Genomic DNA, 18629 nt, shown 5'->3' on the forward strand with positions numbered 1-18629 from the left:
CTTCACACATCTGTTAAAGTGACCCTGTAACTATAGTAAAAATGTTAACAATCAAAGCATGACTGTAAAATGTGTCCAAAGTCCCACCTTACATCAGTGTCCCCAGAGGTCTACTACCTTACAGCAGAGTATCACCTTACAACAGAGCCCCCCCTCCCCCTTACATCACAATCTGGCAAAGTGCCCCCTTACATCAGAAACCAGCAGAGTGCCCCCATACGTCAGAAGCCAGCAGAGTGCCCCCATACGTCAGAAGTCAGCAGAGTGCCCCCTACACCAGAAACCGGCAGAGTGCCCCCTTACATCGCAATCTAGCAGAGTGCCCCCTTACATCACAATCCAGAAGAGTGCTTCTTACATCAGAAACCAGCAGAGTTACCCCTTACATCAGAGTTCCGTTGTCCCTAAGTTCTAACTGGACATTAAGTCAGCTGGAGAAATATGTGAAGCTCCTGAAAGAATAGGGGGGGGGGGGGATACATAGGGGAAAGAAGGAAATAAAATGGGGAGAGCTCAGATATGCCCTGTAGACAATAAGAATTATATTCGTGAAAATTTCTATTTTTTTTTTTATATTTATACTTTTTTGGGGTATAAAATATGGAATTTACTGTACCTTGAACATTCTAACTGTTTTGCAAGTAGCGACTAGGTTTTGGCTTTTCTTTAAGATTGGTAACCATCTTATGTACCCCATAGCTGTCTGTATGTATGTGTTTTGAATGGCTATTAATTTGTGTTGCAAACACAGGCCAGGGTGTGCTAATGTTCCAGATCACCCTCTCTGTGAGCCCATAGTCAGACCCAGACACCATGAAAGGGAGGAAACAAAAACGGGCATGTGGCAAGTATTGTAGATGCAATCCTATCCAGGAGCACTGATAAAAGTTTATTGCTTCTGGCTGAAATGGTTTATACATAAACTGCATTAATGTAAAACCTTCTGCCAGCCTACTGCTCAACTTTCCTGGATATTATAGACATCTTGCTAATTGATTTTACATGTTGCTGGCAGTTGCTGTTCTGAGGAGCCTGTATTGAAAAATTATGAAGGCTGCCACTGCTGAACTGCTTCTGAAAATGTCAGTTTCCTGGCCATTATGCTGAACCTCTGAATTGCTTGCATGCAGCAAGTGAAGTCAGAATTTCTGATTGAAGAGTGTTCGGACAGTCTGAAGCTGCCTAAGCTATCCCACAGGGAAGCAGTCAGAGCTGACAGCTAATTATATGCCACGGGAGGCATTCCTCACCTTGCAGCCGCACATATTCAAAGGGCATATTTACGTGACTGGCTGTTGGCTTTGACAGCTTCCCGATGGGATAGCTCAGGTGAGCTCGGACTTGTTTCTGAACACTCCTGAACTATTCACTGTTCCTGACCTTCATACTTAGGTTAGTGACACGGAAAGTACTAAAGTCAATGGATGAGCCTAAAAGCCAAACAATTAGCATTTTCACAATGTGGCATTCCATATCTCTTTGACCAACCCAATGTCTAAAATACCTGTGGGGGTAAACACATAGGGCACATCATAGGGTATATACTAGAAAGACGTTTTATCTGTAAAGGCACAGGAACCCGTTTGGACATCTGTTAGATTACTACCAGGAAATAGTCCATTATGCCAGTCTACTGAACTGGAATAAAGATTTAGCGGCAATCAAAGAAGTATAATCAACATACTTGGAGACATGATACTAGTATCCCTGGCAGCAGCCACTATGCAACTGATCAGTATACAGTGCTGCAGACTGTGTCACAGTTAAATAATGGGAAGTATCTGTTACAGCATAAATGTCTTTGCTCCATGGTAATGATCTCGTAAACACAGCTTCCAAAGGGGAGGTATCCTCATCAAATAGAGTGCGGTACAAATTATTGGGACAGCTGACAACATTGCAAAGACACCCAACGTGGGGGCAAAGATCTCATGACAGCAAGGTCAAAGGGAGCAGGGATCTATTACTGATCACTAGAGCTGGATAAATAATTTACATGAATCCAATGAGCGGATTGCTGATCACATTTCAAAATGACTCATCAAACCCTTTTTAGCACAAAATCATGTTACACTAATACTGGAACCCAAACTGAAACAACATTAAAAAGTTATAGTATATATTGGATTTACAAGTGATTGTTTGTCCACATTTAAAGAGAAGCTGTCAGGGCAAAGTGACAGTCTATTTAAAATCTGAACAACTTATACTCACTTTTCTCGCACTCCTCCACTAGGGCTGCTGCAAAATACCCAGTATCCCCCATAGTAGCCCCCCCGGCTTGTAGCTTCCCAAACTGCAGTGTTGTCAGGTGAGGAGTATGACATCATAAGCCCTTTGTAACCTCCAATACAGAGCTTACATAGGGCTGACCACAGGAGCAACAGGAGTATAAGTGGGGTCAGTTCAAAGGAAAGCATATTATACCTTTGACAGCTGTCACCAAACCAGGTGGATCCATTTGGAGATTTTCAATTACTTGCTTTTCTGGTGACAACTGTAAAATTTTAGATTTCCTCTCACTTTGTTATAACAATACACTGATTAACTACGCACATGATACAAATGCATGCCTGGTCCATCATCACATCCAGACTAGTGCCAGACTGCTGTTGCATGCATTGGACAGGCTTTTCCTCACCAGTCCCTATAAATCATCCCGAATAATAACATTTATTTATAAAACTTAGTAAAATTAAGTAATAGGGTGCAGTCTAAAGGTCTAAGGGATTAGGGACAAAGGTGTTTACTGGGGAGTAGATAAGGGGGTTAGGGTCAGGGGGTCTGAACGCCCCAGAGCAGTTACGATCTGTAAATGCAGAGACTGTAAAAAACCAGGGCACTTTGCTCCCGTCCATAATTGTACAGGTAAAAGCAACTCAGAGCACTGGTAGTCTGTCATACTCCTGCGGTTTTTTTCCTCCTCCTCCTTCCTGGCTGCTCAGCAGAACATCTCTCCTCTACCTGCAGTAGATCCTGCCTGCTAATGCGTGGCATTGCCAGATCTAGGGGGTTCAGGGGTGGGCTGCGCCCCCCAATATGTGCCCAAAGGCAACTTTCCCCCACCATGTTGTGTCCAGGCAGGGTTGCCAATCATCCATCAGGAGGAAACTGCCCATAAACTTCAGGGCAGGCTGGCTGCAGCTGTGAAGTCTGAGCGTCTGTGACACTCTCACAGCCCAGACGGCACCCCCCCCCCATACGAATGGGAGAGGAGAGTGAGAGATCTATCTGTTCCACCACCTCACGCCCGCTACCTCTCTGTGTATGACCCACCTACACTGCTATCCTCCATGTGCAGCCTGTGTCTGAGAAAGGCGACGTTTGGGTGGGAGATTGGAAGTACAGAGATGAGTGAGCAGTTCATTTTCTTCCCTTCTCTCCCCAATCTATCTACCACATACCCCACCCGTTCTTCCAGGAGCTTTACACACTTGCCCAGCTGATTTCATGTCCAGTTAGCACCTAAGGACAACTGAACTCTGATGTAAGGGGGCACTCTGCCGGTTTCTGATTTAAGGGGGCACTCTGCCGGTTTCTGATTTAAGGGGGCACTCTGCCGGTTTCTGATTTAAGGGGGCACTCTGCCGGTTTCTGATTTAAGGGGGCACTCTGCCGGTTTCTGATTTAAGGGGGCACTCTGCCGGTTTCTGATTTAAGGGGGCACTCTGCCGGTTTCTGATTTAAGGGGGCACTCTGCCGGTTTCTGATTTAAGGGGGCACTCTGCCGGTTTCTGATTTAAGGGGGACTCTTCTGTAATGTGGGGCTCTGCAGACTCTGATGTAAGGTGGTAGAACTCTTGGGACACTGATGTAAGGTGGGACTTTGAAGACACAGATGTAATGGGGGAAACCTGGGGACTTTGATGTAAGGAAGGATGTGAATGTGGTGCACATCCTGACTGCTGCACTCCATATGTTGTTTTGTTTTTTACTTACTCTTGGCCCCCGCACTCTAAACATTAAGCTGGACATCCTCCCATTTTAGCCTTTTGTATTCTGACAGCAGGAAGACTCCCCAACCATCCGAATACACTGATCAGCGTTAATGGCTATAGCCTGCGTCACTGATTGAGCAGGGAAAACCTGATAGGGCAGTTGTACAACAGTGGATCGGTAGATCAACGTCTGTACAATGTCCCTGCACCTACATAAATCAAAATATGGCCGGTCCCTGCTGAATTTCTATCCATCTATGGCAGGCTTTAGAGTAAAATAACAGAGTAGGGAGTATTTCTCCTATCCCCTTTGCTTTTGTGGATGTGGAATTCTGTTTGTTTTTTAACCAGCTCTCTGGCTGCTTGAAAAAAGAAAAAAAAAAAGTTCCATGTATGGCCAGCCTTACTCTTGCTTTACTCTTTTTTTTATTGTCTCAACAGTTGCCCATTGCTGTGCAGTTTACAACTGCTTTGATGAAGTTATTTTCATGCTATTCTCAGACAAAATGTTAGCACTCTGTCTTTACTCTGTTTATACATTTATGAGGAGGCATTAATGTCTCTTCACTGTCTGTTTTAACCCCTAAAAACCTGAACCACAACTGCATGGTGAATGGGTCACATTTGATAGGCACTACTACCTACCTAATCACAAGCTGAATCCCTCCCACAAAAAAAAATAATCTTCAGCCCTGCACAAATCAATGGCCAACATGGATGTTGCTCACATGGATGGGTACATGCAACCAACACCTCTGACCAAGCCTAAAAACAAAGTTGACACCATGGAGCACAACAAAGAACCATTGGACAGATGCTACTACTAAGCACACAACATAAAGCTGGACGTAGACAAATCATTTTTTGCATTCAGCTAAAACACTAGAGTCCTCCATCCACATAAGCGAGGTGGATGAAGGAATCCCCCACCAGGACAAGTCTTCCAGCATGTACATTTGACAGAAGTCAATCAAATGATTGACTTCTTTCAGACTGGGAGGGCACAACACAGATCGAAATTCAGCTGGTACGTGCTGAACGAGCTGAATTTCCATCGGTCTAAGCCCAGCTTTAGTGAATTTAGAATCTTCCATTTTATTATAACCACATTTCTAATAAAATGACAGATAAAAGTATGATGTAAACAGATTCAATGGCTAACCCCAATCTGAAGGGTCTATTTAATATGTCACTGAAATCCAGAATTAATAGAAATGGAGTTCTTTGTCAAATAAACCTATGTTTTTTTAATACAGCAGTGAACAGTATTAATGAAAAGTTATGTAACCCATAGCCAACCAAATTTTCTGAAAGGGTCAGATTAATGAGGGATTACTTCTGATTGGTGGTCATAGCATCACTGGTCTTTGATAACAAGATAAAGCAACAATTTCTGGGGTCTCGCCTAAAAAAAAGACAGCCGGTTTTGTGTTCTAACTAGAAAGCAAATAATCCACTCACACAACACACATCACCACAAGCAATAAATAGCTCATGCATTCGCTAATCAGGAGCAGCACTAAACCCTAAAGCATGTGAAGCTAATACCATTCCAAAACAGACAAAGAAGAAAACATACATGCTCAGTTAGGTACATTCTGCAGCAGCTTAACTCAAACTGTCCTGTAACACTTGATATGCTATCAGGACTGTCAACAAAATGTTGGGGCTCAAGACGTCTATACAAATTCAAGGAGTTACCTCTTGTGCGGTGTGTTAAATAATTTGCCCAGTACTTTTCAGTGTATAAATTCTTTTATTTGCTTTTGCCAGACAATAAAACCAGTGCTGTATTTTCACACTGTAGCTATGAGAGTTGAAGCTCTCATACAGTTAACCTTCTCTTACCCACCTTTTCCTCTCCCCTTATCGGTCTCCCCCCATACTATGAATAGAATACAAGGCATTCTGTGAATGGGCAAGAGGATGAGGCAGATAAACGTCAGGATCCCATCACTGTACGAGAGCCACAGCTCTTGTCTATTCATATATTCTCAGAACGCCTTGTATTACTTTCACTGAATATAAAGCATTCTGTAAATGGGTAAGAGAAGAAGAAAGGCTTGGTAAATGACAGGATACAAACAAATAAATAAAAAAACACTACAAACTAATGAATAAAAAACACTAGACAGAACCTTGAAAGAGGTAACTTTTTCCACTTATGACTTTGTATAGAGGTCTGTGGCTGGAGTTCCATTTTAAAGTAAACTTAGGACTGGTCTAGGGACACACAAATGTTTACATATTGTTACCAAGCAGTAAAGGAGCTTTAAACCATGTCCCCACAGATCTCTGAAGACAGTGTGGAGTAATTCATCCTCAATTTTACAGTAGAAACATCTTCCTTTTGGTTTTCAATAACCTATCCACCCCGCTCCCCCCAGCAGGATTTTGTGGGAAGCCCTAGGCTCCTGCTGCTGTCAGTCAAATCGTGTGATAAGGGAGCTGGGGGTGTGGTCGAGTCACGCTGTGTGTGTCTATTGAAGCACACAGCCCAGCTCAGGAGTCACCACAAGGATACCCCCTCAGAACTCAGCTTGCTGAGGCAGCACTTGTAAGAAGGGGCCGACAGGGATGGTGGGGGACTTCAGAAGAGGAGGTAAGTGACCATTACCATTCCACAGGAGGGAAGTATAACCTTTTTTTTTTTTGTTTTAAATAAAAAAAATAATATTTACAATCACTTTCAGTTAACAGTCTACACAACTGTCAATGTTGTTCACACAATTAAATTACAGTCACCAGCAAAATTGTATCTGTAGTGCTGAACTTTCTTTACCATTTCTCCACAAAATTTTGCACGTCCATTACTCCATCTTGAACTAATCAACTGTATGTAAATAATCATGTAAATTTTCTGCAATATGTTTTTTCCATATTATCTGGTACATTTTGTGTATTTTGTAAATGTACGTTTACTATGTAGCACTACCCCCCCAGAGTCCTCCTGCATTACCTGACCTGTACCTCGAATTAATGTAGGCCATACATGGTTCGAATGCCGAACGATTTTTCGTCCGAAAATGTTGTTCGCTCGGTAATCCGATGGTGCCATCAATGATTTTAAAAATCGGCTGACCAAGTCATAAATTTCACCCCATATAACAGGCAAAACTTTTGTTTTTTCCAGGTCACAGCTCATGCACATATTCTTTTCGGAAAAACGATCGTACGATTTGACCATCATTGAGTCAAAAATCTGCAGTTTTTCACAAATTTTCCAACATGTCAGATCACCGAAAAAGGGAGGAACCTCGAAAATCGGCCGATACCATTGACCCACTAACAGAGCAAATATCGGCCTATTATTCTTAGGTTCAATTTTGCGGACGAAAAATCGGTTGAATTTCGGCATTAGTAACACCAATAGCCCTGGAACTGTTGAAAAGGGCTTTATCAAACAGGTTAATAAGCCCTGTAAGGAAAAGATGGGCAAGACAGGGAAATGTAACAACAAACCTGAAACAGCAGTCTCAAGTAACAGCAATTCAGTACCAACAGGATTAGAGTAATTTGCAATGTACAATATCAAGACTGTCTCAACAACTGACACAGACATTTGTCAGACACCAGCACAATGGACAAGAAATTTGAATGGAGAGCAACCTATCTGCAGTCCAAGTTCCTGAATAACCCAATGGCCATTGGAAAACATGCATTACTCAGTCCTGCCAGTGGTAGGGTCCTTTTACCTGTAATGGAGCGCTCACTCCACAAAATGGGAGAACTGTAATCTGCAAAGTAAAGCTGGTCATACACTGATCGAAATCCGCATGGTTCAGCACAAACCTTGTTTGTGTGGATGGAGGAATCTGTTGGTGTTTTTTATTTTATTTTTTTCATTTAGTCTGCTGGCTTAACTGTATATGGAGATAAACTTTACAATAATCTCAAACAGCCTTTCCTAAAGCAAAAGATGGCAGCAATATCAAACAGTACCACAGGGAGGCCAATAACCTCTCACAACTCCAGTACTTCCAGATGCATTCCAGTCCAGCAATGGCCGCTGCCACGCTCAAGAAGGATAAAAAGATAGTTTCTAGGCCACTGCTCTGAAGTGTAATCAGGAGAAAGGCTCTGGGCCTACCTATCAAACCTTTTGGACACTCCATAGCTCTCTCTGAGCAACATGGAACAGCAACACAGCGACTTAGTCCAACAGCACTTGGTCTCTCACAGTAACCTGGAAGTTACTGGCCAAGTACATGGACTCTGCATGGCCGCAACAGTGACCAACACTGCAGTAGTAGCACTCTTCTGCCAGGCAAACAGTTCAAATGGCCTCCTAGCACATGTCCTCCACAGCAAACTAACAGCTGCAGTTTGGTTCTCAGGCACCATGTAGTTCAAGACAAGCTACTGGCAGCTTCACTCCCCAGGCACACTCCTCTCTTTTTTGGGCTCTCCCATTCCACTGTATTCACAGCTCTGAGCTGGTCTATCTATAGGACTGTGTCCAATCAAAACCCATTCCTACCCTATTGTTAGGGGCGGGCTTAGTCCCTGGCTGCAGTGGCAGCCAATGAATATCCTCCTTGGCTCCCCTTCAACCTTGCACTGTTCGTCAAGTAGGGAAGGGAACAATGAAAAGTGCAGTCATGGAGAAATGCTCAGAACAGCTTTATTATTATTATTATTATTATTATACAGGGTTTATATAGCGCCAACAGTTTGCTCAGCGCTTTACAAAATGGAGATAGACATAACAGTTACAATACAATTTGGTACAAGAGGAAACAGAGGGCCCTGCTTGATAGAGCTAACAATCTAGAAGGAAGGGTTGAGTAATACAAAAGGTAGTAGCTGTGGGGAGGGATGAGCTGATGGAGGAAATAAAAGGCAGTTTACTAGTTAGAAGCAGGATAGGCTTCTTTAAAGAGAACGTTTTTCAGGGATTGTCTACAGGTGGATAGATTAGGAGATAGTCGGACAGATTGGGGTAGGATGGGAGAAGCTCGGGAGAAGTCCTGGGGGCGAGCGAGCATGGGAAGGGGTGACACGGGAACTAGAGAGCAGAAGGTCTTGGGAGGATCAAAGAGCGGTTTGATAGAGATTTTGAGACCAGGTTGGTGATGTAGCTGGGGGCAGAGTTGTGGATGGCTTTGTAAATTGTTGTTAGCATTTTGAATTTTATTCATTGTGGAAGCCAGTGGAGGGATTGGCAGAGAGGGGTAGCAGACACTGAACAGTTGGCAAGGTGGATGAGCCTGGCAGCAGTATTCATGATGGACTGGAGGGGGGATAGCCTATGTAAAGGTAAGCCAATGAGGAGGGAGTTACAGTTGCGGAGGTTGAAGCGGCATGATTTGGATATGGATTGGATGCGGGCCTGAAAGGATAGTTCCGAATCCAGGGTTACCCCTAGCACTATGGCATGCGGGGATGGGTGTGCTATTGATCCTGACCGAGAAATCAGAGGAAGAGGTACGTGGGGGAGGAAATATTATGAGCTCAGTTTTGGATAGACTGAGTTTTAGGAAGTGGTGTGACATCCAGTCGGATATGGCTGTTACTAAATCGGTGATACTTGAGGAAACTGATGGGGTGAGTTGAGTAGAGAGATAGATTTGTGTGTCATCAGCATAGAAATGGCATTGGAAACCATGGGAAGTGATCAGCTGACCCAAGGAAGAGGTGTAGTTTGAGATTAGGAGAGGTCTAAGGACAGAACATTGGGGGATCACAACAGTAAGAGGAGTAGGAGAGGAGGAGGTAGAGTTGTGACACTGAAGGTGTGGTGAGATAGCTAAGATTCGAACCAACGGAGAGTACAGTCACGGAGACCAAGTAAATAGTGTTTAGTGAGGAGGAGGGGTAATAGTGAGGAGGAAGGGGAGTTCAACTGTGTCAAAGGCAGCGGAGGGGTCCAAGAGTACAGAGTACGGAATAATGACTATTGGTTTTAGCGGTTAGCAAGTCGTTTGTGAGTTTTAGGAGAGCAGTTTCTGTGGAGTGTTGTGGGCGAAATCCAGACTGAAGGGGATCGAGAAGGTTATTCTCAATAAGGTAGCAGCTCAGCCAGTTGTAAACTAGACGTTCAAGGAGTTTGGAGGCAAAAGGGACTTAGGTTGGCTTTAAGGGGCTGCCAGTGGGTGCTATAATCATTTATCGAAAGATCTTTCACATAAAGGAGTTATTATTGTTGCTAGACTAAGACATACCATGGTGCCATGTTATTAAGACATAAACATGCCTTTGTAACTTTTTTTTAGTAAATTTCTATTTGTTAAAAAAAGAAAAAAAAAACACTTCAACTGTCCAGCACATACAAACCCCATCATCAATTTTCAAGGTTAACTAACATTTTAAACATTTTTTCACAGCTCTCTTTCATTATATGGGCATTGATTGTGGTTTAAGAACTGCCATGTGAGTCAGATTTGCCCATACCTATGCATGTCAAGCTATATGCATGTGTCTTTTGGCTGGAGTCCTGCACTGCACTGAGTAGGGTGCCTGAAGGTTATTTTACACATGGAATGTACCAATGTAAGTAGAAGCAGACTTTAATTTTGGGTTGCAGAAAAATACCACCATGGTCCAGTTCACAGAGGCCTCCGGTTCTGCAAAGCTTTTGCTAAGGAGACATATCTAAGTGCAATACTTTCTTCTCAAGAGTCCCCTTTACTAGACAATGAGACCTGTGATTTAGTGCCTTGTTTAGTTTTCTTCTTCCTTCTTCCCTTAAACTAATCCTCAATCTTTTCCACTAGCTGTCCACATATGGTTGTAAAATTCTACACAAGGAATCACCATTACTAAAGTATAAGTAAAGCCAAACGTTTTTCTATTTTGGATAGAGTGGTGAGGGGTTGGAATGCCTGTGAGGTCTTTATTACTGCTTGTGTATCCATTAGGGAGATTCTTCTCTATTTGTCCTAGTGATCATTGCACTGGGACCAAAAATGTTGGCAAATTCAATTTCCCCGCTTGTTTTGTCATGTCATCCAAACAGGGTTAGAGGGAAAATGTTCCAATACAGATACTTGTTCTAGTGACAACTGTCTAGAACAGGGGTGGGCAACTGTGGCCCTCCAGCTGTTGTAGAACTACAAGTCTCATGAGGAATTGCAGAACTGACAGTTACAAGCATGACTCCCAAAGGCAGAGGCATGATGGGACTTGTAGTTCACTAACAGCTGGAGGCCACAGTTGCCCACCCCTGGTCTAGAAGGACATTTCCCCCTACTTTGGAGAGATTACCCTTTACTCCCCATTGTGTCTACAGGACAGGAAGTAAAGGGGAATTTTGTCAACTGAATACTGATGTAAAAAACTGAAAGTGGATTTAACCATTCCTATCTAGCATCTAAAGCTGGTCATAGATAGAATCGCTAGATTCCCCTATCAACACAGTCAGTCAGTTGCTCCCACAGAGACATTGTTTTCACCCTGCGCTAGCAATAATCACATGTAAAATCTGACATGCTGGTTGTACCCAAGTTGATCGATCAATCAACTTGGGGACATTCAGCCTGCCCATATACATGGTTTGAATCTCTGAAGGTCCATATTGAATTTTTGAGATTCGAACCATCTATTCCCAGCATTAGGACTTTCTCCACATGTCTGTTCATACAATACAGCAGCCTCCATACTGTGATGCATGGTCTTATCTGATTAAATAAACGTGTTTTTTACTTGTTAATGTAATGCACGTACACTGTAAGTACTTATATAGGTGTGTTTATTCAAAGATATATAAAATAAAAAACACATACATACATACAAAACTAAATAGCTACAATACCCTTTTTATCCACGAAAGGTAACAATGTTTCAAATGTAACAAGCAGGCAACAGTTTTGCGTCCATTTACTTGACCTTCTTTAAAGAAACACTAATTTTTTTTTCTTAAAATAACAAACATGTCTATACTTACATGCTTTGTGCAATAATTTTTTCACAGAGAAGCCCTGATCCTCTTATTTTCGGGTCCCCGCCAGTTCTCCTGGTTCCACCCCCTGGAGCAGTGTCTCAAGAGAAAGCCACTTGCCCTGGGGGTACCACTTGTTGCTTGTCCCTGAGCCTCAGCTCTATGCGCCCATAAGAGACAGAGCCATGGTTGCCCCCCCATTCTTTCCTTAATGGTTCACTGGCTGTGACTGACAGCAGCAGGAGCCAATGGGCTCCCACTGCTGTCTCAGCCAATGACTAGGAAGAGTCCCCAGACAACAGAGGCTGTCGAGAACATCGCTGGATCAGATGGGGCTCAAGTAAGGATGAGGGGGGCTAGGGGGGACGCTGAACACGGAAGGTTTTTTTACCTTCATGCATAGAATACAATAAGGTAAAAAACATTAAGCCTTTAGAACCACTTTCAAGCTATTATCTAAGGCAGACCAAGTTTGGAAGTTCTGTAGAGCGAAAATCAAAAAATGTTGGATCATGCACTTTCGATTGCAGCACAATAATTGCGTGTTACAGCTGGCACACTAATGATGTGAAGAACAAACAAATTTTCAATTTTTTACATGGTCTATGCTTAATGCTTACAAACTTATAACTCTAAATTACTTTTACTACGTGCGAAGCGGAAATTATGGTAAATTTCTAACATTAACTCTTAATATGCTTTATTTTCCAACAATGATTAAGAAGATGCTTCCTCATACTGATAACTATACATTCAAATGTTCCACATTTTGTGGAAAGAAGTCAGTGTTCCCCAGATACTTTTTATGGCTATTGATCATATTCCTATATTAAAGAGAGATCATATTTTTAAATTAAGCACAGGTGGAGAAAGGGATACTTAAAAAGGAAGAGGAAAAGTGGATACATGAACTAAATACTTTATAAACATTTGGGTTTAATGCGGACTTGGATCTATATTTATTTTTATGAACAGAGGATGAGATATTTATTGATATTGCATTCTTACATGTACATTCTTTGAATCAACAAATGTCAGTATAAGGAAGTCTCTCCTGAATTTGCTCTGTGACTTTGAAGAAAGTTGAAAAATAAAGAATGTTAAGGGTTAATGTTAGAAATCTTTTGGGATTTCCAGTTAACGTGTACTAAAAGGCCAAGTAAATGGGCCCAAACCGGTTGACTGTGGTAATATTTGATACATTGTTACCTTCTGTGGATTAAAATAAAAAGAAGAGAGCTGTAGCTAGTTTGCTTTGTTCATATATTGGAGCTGTGGACTGGTTCCTACTCATGGCATGTATATATCACACATACACACAGTAATATATATATATATATATATATATATATATATATATATATATATTCAGCCTTCCAATAATAGATGTTATCTAGCTTGTGTAATGCTATAGAGAGAGATCAGATGCTCATGTACCTATTTATATACAATGTGCAGGTGCAGCTCAGGAATAACTCACAGTAAATCTTGGTGTTCACTGAACACATCTGTAGCTATTTCTATCCTGTGCTGCAAGCTGAAGAAAAAGAGAGGAGCAGATGGTTAATGCTGGCTTGAATAGCAAGCTGAAATTTGCCTGCCCCCTACTGTGCAATCACTTAAGGTAAAGGCTGGCGATTACAAGGTACAGCTAAGGACACAAAGACAAAGCACCAGAACAAACGTCAACCAGAAGCTTAGCCTATATCAAGTCATAGGGCAGTGTAAAGCGCTCCTGATACCTGTCATCTGAGAAAGAGCGGCTACTGGAGAGCAGGGCCAGTATGCTACAGCTGTATGTTATTACAGTGCCTTGAAAAAGTATTCATATCCCTTGAAATTGTCCACATTTGTCATGTTACAACCAAAAACGTAAGTAGCACATAATTGTTAAGTGGAAGGAAATTGATAAATGGTTTTCAAAGTTTTTTTACAAATAAATATCTGAAAAGTGTGGTATGCATTTGTATTCAGCCCATTTACGAAAATCTAGTGGATCTAATTGCCTTCAGAAATCACCTAAATAGTAAATAGAGTCCACCTGTGTGTAATTTAATCTCAGTATAAATACAGCTGTTCTGTGAAGCCCTCAGAGGTTTGTTAGAGAACATTAATGAAAAAACACCATCATGAAGGCCAAGGGACACATCAGACAGGTCAGGGATAAAATTGTGGAGAAGTTTTAAAGTAGGTTAGGTTCTAAAAAAATATCCCAAGCCTTGAACATCTCACGGAGCACTGTTCAATCCATCATCCGAAAATGGAAAGAGTATGGCACAACTGCAAACCCACCAAGACATTACCGTTCACTTAAACTGACAAGCCGGGCAAGGAGAGCATTAATCCGAGAAGCAGGTAACTCTGGAGCAGCTGTAGAGATCCACACCTCAAGTGAGAGAATCTGTCCACAGGACATCTATTAGTTGTGCATGCCACAAATCTGGCCTTTCTGGAAGAGTGGCAGGAAGAAAACCATTGTTGAAATAAAGCCATAAGAGGTCCCGTTTGCAGTTTGCGAGAAGCCATGTGGGGGACACAGCAAACATGTGGAAGAAGGTGCTCTGGTCAGATGAGACCAAATTTTTACTTTTTTGCCTAAAAGCAAAACACTATGTGTGGCAGAAAACTAACACTGCACATCACTCTGAACACAACATCCCCACTGTGAAACACGGTGGTGGCAGCACCATGTTTTGGGGATGCTTTTCTTCAGCAAGGACAGGGACGCTGGTCAGAGTTGATGGGAAGATGGATGGAGCCAAATACAGGGCAATCTTAGAAGAAAACCTGTAAGAGTCTGCAAAAGACTTGAGACTGGGGCGGAGGTTCACCTTACAGCAGGACAACGACCCCAAGTATACAGCCAGAGTTACAATGGAATCATTTAGATCAAAGCATATTCATGTGTTAGAATGGCCCAGTCAAAGTCCAGACCTAAATCCAATTGAGAATCTGTGGCATTACTTGAAAATTGATGTTCACAGATGCTCTCCATGCAATCGGACAGAGCCTGAGCTATTTTGCAAAGAAGAATGGGCACAAATTTCACTCTCTAGATGTGCAAAGCTGGTAGAGACATCCCCAAAAAGACTTGCAGCTGTAATTGCAGCGAAAGGTGGTTCTATAAAGTATTGACTCAGGGGGAGCTGAATACAAATGTGCGCCATTTTTCAGATATTTGTAAAAATTGTTGAAAACCATTTATCATTTTCCTTCCACTTCACAATTAGGTGCCACTTTGTGTTGGTCTATCACATCAATTCCCAATAAAATACATTTACGTTTTTGGTTGTAACATGGGAAAAAGTGGAACATTTCAAGGGGTATGAATACTTTCAAAGGCACTGTATATACTAGGATTAGCATCATCTGCAGCAGCATGCAAGGGGATAAACATGCAATTAAAGTATGTATACTTGTCATGAATTCTCAGATTATTGTAGGAAACCCTCACCAAAGCAAAGGAACATGCAATAGATTCTTTGCAGACAGTTTCTCCAGTTGGGAACTAAATTTACAATCACAGCAAGGCCTCACTATTATCCATATAGCCACCATTCTGCTGCATGTGACAAGACACAAAACAGAGTTGCATTTTATATAAGGACTATAGGTGGACCTTTTACAGTATACACATAAAGGAAAGGACTGAACACAGAATAATAAGATGCTCCTTTAAATAAAATCAGACCGTCATTCAATATATAGCAATACAAATCACAACAACAAACCTTGGGTACATACATGCCAGAAAGTTGAACTGTATGCATTGCCCACTTGCAACCAGTCAGTTTCTTTCCATCGTGTTGCGAAGGCAAGGTTTAAAATGAAAAGCAGAAGTGGAATAGCAGCAGAAGCTGCAGCTCAGACAGTTCATCTTTCACACACTTTCATCCATGAGGGTCTCTGAATGCAGATTGGCAACCTGTGGTCGGCCGGCTGCAGTGGAACTGCAAACTCCAGCATGCTTACCTTCACAGATCTGGTCCAGCCGCAGCCTTTTCACCTTCTGCCGCTCCAGCACATCCATCTTCTTCTGCAGGCAATCTGCTATACCCTGGCATATCTACCCCACGTCACTGCTTGCCAGGCTGCAAGGAAGCAGGGAGTCAAATGATTTATCCTTGAAACAGCACAACAGCTACTTTTATCATGATGCTACTAGATTTATAAATAGCACTGAATAGAAACGCCAGGAACTATTTCATATACAGGACAGTCAGCATAACAACATCAAAGGTGTGCTAGTTCACAGCAGAGCAAGTAGATGTAATGCCTACTTCCTAATGCTGAACATGATGAAGACTGCCCTAGAATCTGAACATTATTTATGAATTCCACTAAGCACTAAACTCAACCCTAACATAACCCCAATTTATAGCATATCTAAAACCAAAAATTATCTACATTACACCTTACAGTCTGTGGTGGCTGCATTAGTTTCAGACTTTTTTTTCCTTTATTTTCACCTGGTAATCCTAAAAATAAACACACTTCATTGTCTCTTTTATATTAAAGGTGTGAACAACCAAAATAATCACAGTGCACCAACCCCTTGGACTCAAACCACCCCCAGCGGTCCACATGCATGCATATTTGCAAGTTTTATCAGTAGTAAAAAGGCATTATCATATAGCATAGTGTGAAAAGGTAGAATAACTCAACTTGGTATATCATTACCCAGAACAGTACCCATAGAGGAAATAGTAGAAGTCAAACAGACACAACTGTTCAACAGCAAGTCAGCAAATCTCATACTGAGATGAAAAAATGGTTCAGCCCATCCAAGGTATAACCGCAGAGAAGAATGAGAGCAACTGGTCTTCCTGGGTGGAATTCTGTCTTCCTGTAAGCTTTGACAACTCAGTGGCTAACAAGTGGTTAGCACTGCCGTCGGGAAGCACTAGGGTCATGGATTTGAATCCCAACTACGGCACTACCTGCCTGGAGTTTGCATGTTCTCCCTGTGTGGGTTTCCTCCAGGTACTCTGGTTTCCTCCCACACTCCAAAGACATGCTCGTCAGTTAACTGGCTCCTGTCTAAAGTGGTACTAGTATGTGGTGTAGGAATGTGAGTTAGGGGATTGTAAGCTCCTTCAGGGCAGGGACTGATGTGAATGTGTAATAAATAAAGTGCTGCGTAAATTGATGGTGCTATAAAAGTACCTGTAATAAATAAAAAATAATACTGTTATAAGGTTATATCATTGATGACATTACTATCATATCCACTATTTTACTTGCTACGTTGTTACACTTTCCCCACCTAGTGATTCCATGCTATATCATGGGGGGGGTTCTTAGGAAAGATACAAGGTCTCCTTTTTGTCTTCGACACATTGTCATGTAACTTCTGGAGCTCTGCGATAATACCTTGGATGGGCTGAACCATTTTTCATCTCAGTATGAGACTTGCTGTTGAACAATTGTGTTTGTTTGGCTATTACTCTTTCCTCTATGGACACAGTTCTGGATAATAATATACCAAGTTGAGTTATTCTACTTTTTCACACTACGCTATAGGATAAGGCATTTGTAGTACTGATAAAATCTAATAAAATGTATTGCAAAAGTAAACAAAACAAGGTTTGTTTTTTCACAAAAGATAAATACAAGTGTCTTCTTTCTGGGAGCAGTCTTAAAAGGAGAGGTGTATCTTTTTAAAAGAGGCGGAGTTGGCTCTCCTACCCATAATAATAGAGCTGGTAGTCATTTATGCACAGCAGTACAGGCGTTGGGAGAACATTGAATGTACACACTCACCAGGCTGTGTACAAAGCAGGACAACTTGCATTTGAGGATGGTATTTGTAATAATATTTAATGGAGGGGGCAGGGGAGGACTGACCATTTGGAAACTCGGGCACTGCCCGAGGGCCCGGGGTCAGTAGGGGGCCCATGAGATGCCCCTGGTACCTTTTTCATAGGCTTTTTTAAGTTTGGGCAAGGACACAGGGGCCCCAAGATCCCCTATTGCCCGGGGGCCCCATGAGTTGTCAGTCCACCCCTGGGAGGGGGAATCAGTACAGGTACACCTGTATCTCAAAGCATTATTAAACCCAAAAACAAAAATGTAATATATTGCAACTTATCATTCCTTACATGTGATGACTGCATTCGTTTTCTTTTTCCCCCCTTTACTTCACCTGCTGATCCTGCCAGTACCACACTTCCTGTCTTAGTGTGTCTGCATTCTGGATGAAGTAGTAAAGCAGGCACCTTTGGACAGCAGCAATTGTCAGTCTGGGGAGAGGGTAGGCTAAACGTTTACATAAAATTAAAAGCAGACCATTGTAAGCATTCCTGTCAGTGGTAAATGAAATGTCTCTGCCCTCTAACTGCTACTTTTCCTGGGCAGCTTGATCCAGTAAGGAAGTTAAAAGATATCAGACTTGCTGGCTGGATCAGATGAAAATAAAGGATAAAAGCCTAAAAAAAGAATATGAATGCAACCAATTCATCTAAGAATGGATGAGCTGCAATTTAATGCATTTTTGTTTTTGGGTTTAATACCACTTTAAGCTAGCAGCGCATATTACAGACTGATTACAGAATCTCCTTTATCTTTACCAACAGTTGTCTAGTGTGATTACTGATTGGAAATGACATGAATGGATTGTTTTAGTAGGCCCTCACACTGCATAACTGGTAAATCTAAAGAACTTGGTTCATATATTGCAGATGCAAATTGTAACATGTATGTCAGCTTTAGTGTGATAATAATAATAAATACATTGACAGCAGTCACATACATGTGGAAAAATGAGAAAACCTGTATGTGTCCACTGCTCTTCTTTAGTAGCATATGATAGG

At 41.9% G+C, this 18629-nt stretch overlaps 1 protein-coding gene across 4 annotated transcripts in view; it reads right to left on the minus strand.

Moving 5' to 3' along the window:
• Positions 1–18629, minus strand: part of CTBP2 (C-terminal binding protein 2) — a 142657-nt gene that overhangs the window by 85846 nt on the left and 38182 nt on the right. For 2 of the 4 annotated variants that reach the window (XM_089669104.1, XM_089669114.1), the window contains exon 2: positions 15790–15908. The exons of the other annotated variants lie outside the window; for them this stretch is intronic. In XM_089669104.1, the coding sequence (XP_089525230.1) occupies positions 15790–15847 (58 nt within the window). In that variant the 5' untranslated portion in view covers positions 15848–15908. The remainder of the gene's footprint in view (positions 1–15789; positions 15909–18629) is intronic. 4 annotated transcript variants of the gene reach the window in all.

Source organism: Staurois parvus, unplaced genomic scaffold, assembly GCF_062004578.1.
Source record: "Staurois parvus isolate SC_StPar_1 unplaced genomic scaffold, SC_StPar_1.0 ptg000009l, whole genome shotgun sequence".
Lineage (NCBI taxonomy): Eukaryota > Metazoa > Chordata > Amphibia > Anura > Ranidae > Staurois > Staurois parvus.